The 8,173-nt window shown below is 42.7% G+C and overlaps 1 protein-coding gene across 1 annotated transcript in view; it reads left to right on the top strand.

The window, feature by feature from the left end:
• Positions 1–2,605: 2,605 nt before the first annotated feature.
• The window catches only part of LOC117594589 (receptor-interacting serine/threonine-protein kinase 1-like), a 7,962-nt gene continuing 2,394 nt past the window's right edge, over positions 2,606–8,173 (top strand). Inside the window, 12 exon segments of the mRNA XM_034292821.1 lie at positions 2,606–2,656; positions 2,976–3,172; positions 3,538–3,694; positions 3,923–4,060; positions 4,444–4,681; positions 4,833–4,982; positions 5,562–5,638; positions 5,854–5,929; positions 7,065–7,421; positions 7,480–7,776; positions 7,905–7,966; positions 7,969–8,086. Of these exon segments, the coding sequence (XP_034148712.1) occupies positions 3,015–3,172; positions 3,538–3,694; positions 3,923–4,060; positions 4,444–4,681; positions 4,833–4,982; positions 5,562–5,638; positions 5,854–5,929; positions 7,065–7,421; positions 7,480–7,776; positions 7,905–7,966; positions 7,969–8,086 (1,828 nt within the window). The 5' untranslated portion in view covers positions 2,606–2,656; positions 2,976–3,014.

The raw sequence follows: 8,173 nt of genomic DNA on the forward strand, positions 1-8,173 counted from the left end.
CTTTCTTTCCAAAAGAGAAGGGACGCCCCAGAAGCCTAGAAGTGGCATTTTAAGGAACAGCCTGGATTGGGATGTAGGATTTGCTACCTGAACAAAGACACGTACTTTTTTCATCTAGAAGTAGCTATTTCATCTGTTCATATAATATCTTCGAAACTCTGGGGCCCTCCAAGCCTTTGGCCAGCAGGCAGCATCAGGAAAGTGGAGTGAATGACCCCTAGTGGGTAAACTGTTCTGAACATAGGATAACTGAGGGGGGACATAAGGTACTATACTATGCCTGTGACATGGGTGTGTGCCTACACATCGACAGACAGATCATTTTGACATCAAAACATTTTCATGATCCCACAATGTATAAAAAGTGCCATATTCTGCAGCCAGTATTCCACTAAAAACCAGGCAATGTTTGTGTATGATCTTCTGTGGAGAAAATAACATTATCATTGATTATGTTTTTTCACACCCAGTCGGTTTTTGTCACAGGCGTTGCAAGTGTTTGTTGACTAACAACAAAAAAAGGGGAAGGAGGAACTTAAACTTACACTTATAATAGTTTTTATACAAATCCTTTGTGGTCAATGTCTGTCTAAAGTCTGGAACACAAAGACCTTACCTGATGCTGGGTTTCTTCCCTGGTGATGCTCTGGCTGGCCTTCCCTGCAGCTATCTTTAGTTCCCGCTTGTTCTTGGGGCGTTCTGCCTTCAGTTTTGCCTTCCGCAAGTAAAAAGGACGCTCAGTTGGATTCCGGTCAGGTGATTGACTCTGCCATTGCAGAACATTCCACTTCTTTACTTTAAGGAAGTATTGGGTTGCTTTTTCAATATGATTCGGTTTCATTGTCCATCTGTATTGTGAAGTGCCACCCAATGAGTTTTGAAGCATTTGGCTGAATCTGAGCAGACAACATAGACCAAAACACTTCAGAATTCATCCTGCTGCTTTTGTCAGCAGTCACATCATCAATACATACAAAGGAACCAGTTCCACTGACAACCATACATGCCAAAAACACCAAAACACTACCACCACAATGCGTCACAGATGAGCTGGTATAATTAGATAAAATTCAGCTTTATTGTCATCGAACTACAGGTACAGTACAATGAAACGTAGTATGCTTTGGATCATTAGCAGTTTCTTTCATTCTCCATCTTTGTCTCAACTGTCCACTGGATCTTGTTCCAGAACTACACTGGCTTTTTTGGTGGAGCAGTTATTGTATCAATGTCATTCACATATAAAAGAAAAACGACATTGTTGTGCCATGAAATAGCACAAAACTAATTATGTATCAGGATTTGGTGGATAGACAAAAACTTCCCTGGCTACAACCTTCAGTAGCTACGTTATAGTAAGCCTAAAATAAAACTGTTTACAGTTATTCTACGACTATTTCTGGTGGATTTTTGAAGTATGGTTTTTGGGGTAATATAGGTTAGATCACAACCCCCTGGGCATTAAAGCAGGAGGGGTTTCCAGGATTGTCTCATCTTTTTACTTTAAGTCAGTTATCGTCACCTATTTTGATAGTTATTGTATCAATGTCATTCAAGAATGAAAGAAAGAAAAAAGTTAGTTCTGGTTAATATTATAAACTAATATTATTTCTGGTTCTTCTGGAGGATTGGATTGAAACTGTAACTAGGTTTGTATTGCTTGATTCAAAAAGGTGGAGGTTTTAAATAGTTGACCATTGTCTAAACATTTAAACTGTGACGTTTTTATTTGAAACATGGCAAAGAGTCCATTTTTAAAGATGGGATGAACTTGTCCTATTAGTTTGCTTAAGAACCACTTGGGATTAAGGCATAGTTTTGTTATGTTTGACGCTTTGAGAGATTGATTCAGGGCCCTTTAATTAAAGTAGTTTTACAGCTCCCATTTCATATTTGTAGTATAAATATGTTTTCTTAATTTTATCGGGTTTGCAGTTCCAAATAAAATAAAATCTTTTTTCCAAAGGATTTGAACAATGATTAATGTGGTGTGGATAGTGCCAGGGTATGCAAACGTTTGAGCACAACTGTATAATAATAATATATATTAATTATTATTATTATTAAAGGAGACTGTCATCTCCGTTCCATGATTGACGGCTAGGCAAGTCTAACAACTGTAAACTAGTGGAGGGGGGGCTTATATAACCCTGTTTTCAAAAAGGTTGGTACGCTGTGTGAAATGCTAATAAAAACAGAAAGCAATGATGTGCATATCATTTATCCCTATATTTAAAAAAATACTACAAGGACAACAAATCAAATGTTAAAACTGAGAAATGTTATTGTTTTTGGAAAAAGGCAGGCCCATTTTGAATTTCATGCAGGCAACTCTCTGAAATTCTTGAATGACTGTATGGAGTATGAACACTTACCTCTTCATGGAACCTGTGTTCTGTGAGTATTTTTTTTAAACATAAAATTAAACAGAGAATCCTACTCATTATTATAACAAACAAACATTATATTAGTATCATAGCATTTTAAACATACAGGAAGAATCAAAGTACTGACAATTCAATGCAACTGGAATTTCTCATGCGAACTGACGACTTTTGTTCTGAAGCTGTTTGCGCGACCTGGACGCTTAATGTTTCTGTTTTAACGAAGATATATCCCGGAACTACTCGTGGAATGTGAAAGTAGGGTATCAAAAGTAATTTGTTAATATAGTTTTGGCTTACAGTTTTGTTATATTCCATTCAAAATATTACAGAACTCAGATCTTAAACTACATGCATTATTTTGTATGTGCTATGTATTGACAACTTTTCTAAATTCGTTGTTAAAGTTATACAACCTATCCTATTGAAGTCATACGTTTACATTTTTTTCTGTATTTAGATTAAATGTATCGCCGCTGGATCTCATTAACCTTCTGATTCTTTCGGTCGGAAATCAAATATTGTAACTTTTATGTTATGATATTTATCTACTATGGATTATTAACAATATATACACTGGTCTCTTCCTAGTAAAGAAAAACCCGACGGAGGAATAGGTAACCAGACACCATGACTTCTGAGCTGAACTCCATCAATATGAAATCCGCTGACCTTATTAAAAAGGAGCCTCTGGACTACGGCGGTTTCGGTACCGTGTACCTTTGCTATCACAAAACCCTAGGTCAAGTGGTTCTGAAAACCGTCTACACCGGGCCACCGCGCAATGAGTGAGTGTGATCTGTGATTGTTGGTGGGGAATTCCCAGTGTATAAGCGTATGTGAACTCTAACATGTTTATTTTTTTCAGATTACGTTTCTTTGTGTATGTTCCATTGGATAAATCACATTTAGTTGTAAATAGCTTATAGGCAGCTTTGTTTGCACGGGTAAATTATATTACTTTGAGACAGCAGCAAATAGTCAGTTCAGGAAAGACATGGTTCTATTTCATTGTGGAAGTGGAATGCCTACACTTCTTCTTTTCAGTGACACGAGGATATAAAACCATTGAAACTTGTTTGCAGACATTTGTCTGTGTTTAAACTCTAGATGGACATTACACTACACCACAAATCCTTATTTTCTTCCCCAGTGGCAGTAAGCAATCACTGCTAGAGGAGGGTAGCCTGATGAAAAGTTTGAACCACGAGAGGGTGGTCAAGCTCCTGGGAGTGATCCTGGAGGATGGGGACTACTCTCTGGTGATGGAGCTTATCCCTAAAGGCAATCTGTTGGCTATGCTGGACCGGGTGAGAGGAAATCACAACAAATTTAGCTAGCTTAGTCGACACGATCACTATTAGGCACCGGACTCACAGGACACAGTTTTTCCTATCACTGGAGAGTAGGGAGATTTCAGACATACTGTTTCAGTCAATAATGTGGACACATTTGCCCATTCAAGTGATCTGTACTTGGACATCACACTTCTGTCTGTGTAAATTGATATAACTTGTATATTCCTGTATTTTCTCAAGGTCACTGTGCCGATATCAATTAAGGGCAGGATCATATTGGAGATTCTGGAGGGCATGGTGTACCTTACGAAGAACCATGTCATACACAAAGATCTTAAACCAGAAAACATACTGGTGGACAAAGATTTTCACATCAAGGTACACTACGCACCATATTTTCTTGGGATGAACACCAACTTTGTGCACATTTTGTTTGGAAATAGTCCCTTTGTGAAGTAGATTTTTCAAAGGTAACAATCAAACGAACAGAGGTGTTTATACTGCTCACGTCATTCTAGGTGTCCATATGTCTGTCCTGAAGACACCCTGGCTGTCCTGTACTTCAGGAATGAATGTACATTCTAGAACTCCATTTCTAAGCCTTATTAATGTTCCTTTATCATTGAGTGTCCTGGCGCATGCTTGGACGTGTGTGCTCCCGTGTCTGTGTCTGCGTGGGTATTAATGTCTCTGTTAGTGTATTCGGATGTGTGTGTGTGTGTGTGTGTGTATGCATATGAAAGCGTGTGTCTGTGCTCCAGATTGCAGACCTGGGCCTGGCCACCTGTCAGAACTGGAGCAGGCTGACTAAGGAGGAGTCTCGAAGGCAGAGCCGGCTGGGGCGGACCGGGGCCTCGGGGGGCAGGGCAGCCGGTACTCTGTGCTACATGGCTCCAGAGCACCTGGACAGCATCAACACACGATCCTCTGAGAAGTCTGACGTCTACAGCTTCGCTATTGTCGTTTGGGTCATACTTGCCGGCAGAGAGCCGTATGAAAGTGGGTTGAAAGTCACCTTAGACCATATACTGTCATTTTTTAAACTATGTGTTATTAAGATGTTCTTGGTTAATTTTCCTTTCGAGTAAGAGTTTTAAATGTCTGTTCATGTTAGAATGCATTGAATAAGTTGGGAATGACTGGATTTCAGATGCCCGTGGTGAGGACCACATCTGCCAGTGTGTCCGTAAAGGAGATCGTCCTGATGAAGACTTGATCCCTGATCACACTCCTTTAGAGATCATAGAGCTAATGAGGAACTGTTGGCATCAGGATCCACAACTACGCCCAACATTTGAAGGTGTGTGTGCATGTGTGTTGCAAAACACCAGAATCCTGGACATTTCTAAATATTACCCACCCAAACCTGCATGAAGCAAGCTGTTGCTTTGTGTTCGTGTCTGTTTCTAGGGAACCTTGAAGGTACTATTCTGTTAGTCTGCCTTTAACATCTAAATCATGGAGTTAGGTTAGCAGATCAGAAAAAGCTTTGGGCCACAGATTTATTTCCCCCAACATGGTCACTCTGGGACATGTGGAGCCAAATCTGGGTATGGAAGAAACCTTGAGACGGAGCAGCTTCTTGTCCGCACAACTTTCTGGCCAGCTGGAACTACATGGAATTAAAGTTGATATACAGGGCAGCACATACAAGTAGGAGTTCATATGCTGTTTCCTGATCAAAAGTCAACCTAGACTTCAACCATGAACACATTAGTACTTTAGCAAGCATTAATTCAAGAAAGCCTTTGGCATTCATTGGCTTGTTGTATCAAGGTCTACTGCACAGATACTACTGTGAGGCTTTTGTTATGTTAGTCATATGACATTTTTTATTTAATTAGATTTCTAACCCAGCCCCCCCTTTTTTTCCTTCCAGAGGGCTACAACTTCTTCCTTCCTGTCTACAGACAGAAGTTCGAGTCTGATGTAGAGAAGGACTCTCAGGGCCTCAGAGTAAGTTGTATGCATGAACAAAGTGATTTAATTCCCAGTAGTACAGTCAATAATTGAAGTGCAGAAGTAAACACAGTTAATCACAGTAAAGTGAAACATTAACAGCTGTATGGTAGATAATTATTCGACAGCAGAATATTATGTCAGATATCGTGATATAATCGTCTGGTATTGCCAGAATATTCAGTCCTGTGATCTGTTCTGTTTACGTACAGGATCTTTATGATGGGCCTGAGGAGCTGGTGGAGAAGATAAAATGCTTTGTCATGTCCACTGAGAGCGACAGAGCAGGTGGGTAGTCTAAGCCATGTTTCCCAGCTGTGCCCTTACATACGCCTCTGCACAGTGGCGCTGCTTCCTGTGCACAGACCAAGTTACCGCAAAGCCTCTGAGTTGGTGCTCAGCCACCAAGGGTCTGAACTGGAAAAGTAGAATAAACACAGTGGATTTTTTTACATTTGGCAGTTGAACAGCGGTTTTCTTGTGATGACAGTCACTCAAGTAGTTGTCAGTTATGATAGCCGTCTTATCTAAACCTTGCAGTAATTCTCATCACCGAATAACAGACCGATAGGTGAAGTAAACAGCCATAGGCGCAGCACACCTAGTCCTTGAATGATGTTATTCATTGTCACATCCGGGTGCCCAAACAAGGAAGAGTGAGCGTAGTTATATTGGCACCTCACGTTTTATTGGCACCTCACGATGATTCTGGCAGAAGATGTAGTTTGCTGATTCATTTGACACTTTGTGGCCACCTGCGTTGTGACTACAGTTTACATTGAGTTTTGGGTGACATCCAGCATGCAAGTGAAGTTGTTCACTTGTCCCCTCAAGCTAAATCAAGGGCTGAGGAGGCAGCCTTTATGCATCTAGTTATCACAGGTACTCCCCTGAGGGAAAGAGGAGAAGGTTTAGGGATTCAAACCTGTCGGACAGCAGCCAGGCCCTTTACTCCGGGGACATGGATATGGATTTTGTCAGTCATTTTCACTCAGATACCATGAGAACATAGCATATGTAATAGCAAAGTCTCATTCAAATATTGCCTTGGGTCCCTAATACTAGCGACGGCACTGTCTGCCCTCCTTCATTAGCTGATTTGTTCTGCATACCGTACACCTCCAGACCTCTAGCCCACTCACTGCCCACTCACTGCCCACTCACTGCCCACTCACTGCCCACTCACTGCCCACTCACTGCCTTTCTTTCTATACCGTCTGTGGGATGTCTTGTTTACTCTAATTTACAGCTTAAGAACACAGATCCAACAGCATACACAATATGCAAGGATCTATCTGCCCCCCACACAAAAATATCAATGTATTGTCTGTGGATCTCTGGAGTGAGGATCCTGATGGATTGGTGCATTGTTAGCATTCTCTACGTAGCGGTTAAATGAAATCTGTGCTCTTTCTCCTTGTAGATCGGCCAGCTCCCTTGGTGAGCTCAGACGGTCAGGGTGTAAATATCGAGGCTGAACCGGTGGAGGCCAGCATTGATGACCTCCTCTTCATCCCCTGTGAACCCTCCATAATTGAGTCAGATGCCCGGTGCCTAGTCCCTGCTCTCAGCCCTTCGTGCTTAGACCAAAAACCTTTCCGCCGCCCCTCAGACCTGGATGTCAAGCTTACCCAAGAGTGGGAGTACCACAAACACGGTAGCTACAGCCGTGTGGACCAGGTTGACTCCAGACCCTGCCCTCACCCCCGGCCGCCCCGCAGCGCCTCAGCTCACAGGACCCCAACGCTGCCAGAGGCCTCCAGGAAAACAGGCTCTCACAGTGCTTCCCGTCCCCGGCGTCCTCTGTTCTGTCCTGGAGCAAAGCCCTTCCCGTCCAGCCCAGCAGCGTGGAGATGGAACCCTACCCCTCTCTCACTCACGTAGGCCTGTACGAGGCTGCAGCCGCTCCCTCCGCCGCTACACACCCAGACGCCAGCTGTCCAGCCACCTGCCGGAGTCTTCCAGTAGCCCCTCCCAAATCCAGGGCCTGTCGTCCCCTCAGCTGTTTCCCTTCACCCAGCACGACCACCCCCCGTCCTGGACAGCCTACCCAGTGTCAGAGTCGGCTGCCCCAGACCTCACTGCCGGGCTGCACCTGAACTCAGGTGTCAAGGTTGGACCGTCACAAGATTCAGGTAGGGATGATACCACTAACCACATGATGCAACCACAGCTGCTGTAGATTCAGCATGGCTTTTTACTGTGTATCACATCAGTCCGCAAAGCCTCTCTGAGAATGTGTATCGGTGTGTGTCTGTTGCAGGAGGCCTGTTCATCCAGAATGCCAGTGGGATCCAAATAGGCAGCAACAACACACTGAGCATCGGGGGCGTGAGTCTTACAGCAGCTCAAGCAGTTCACTCACCAATGGGAACAGCCCACAGTCTCTGTTCAAAGAGACCCTGCAGTTTTATGGTACGAATATGATAATAAATGACGCAGAGAGCATACCTCATTCAAATAACTCCTCAGCTTTCCTTTTTTTTCCTAGTTTTTTTACTGTTATTGATATTTCCAAATTCTAGTATAATA

The sequence above is a fragment of the Esox lucius genome, chromosome 6 (assembly GCF_011004845.1).
Source record: "Esox lucius isolate fEsoLuc1 chromosome 6, fEsoLuc1.pri, whole genome shotgun sequence".
NCBI classification, from domain to species: Eukaryota; Metazoa; Chordata; class Actinopteri; order Esociformes; family Esocidae; genus Esox; species Esox lucius.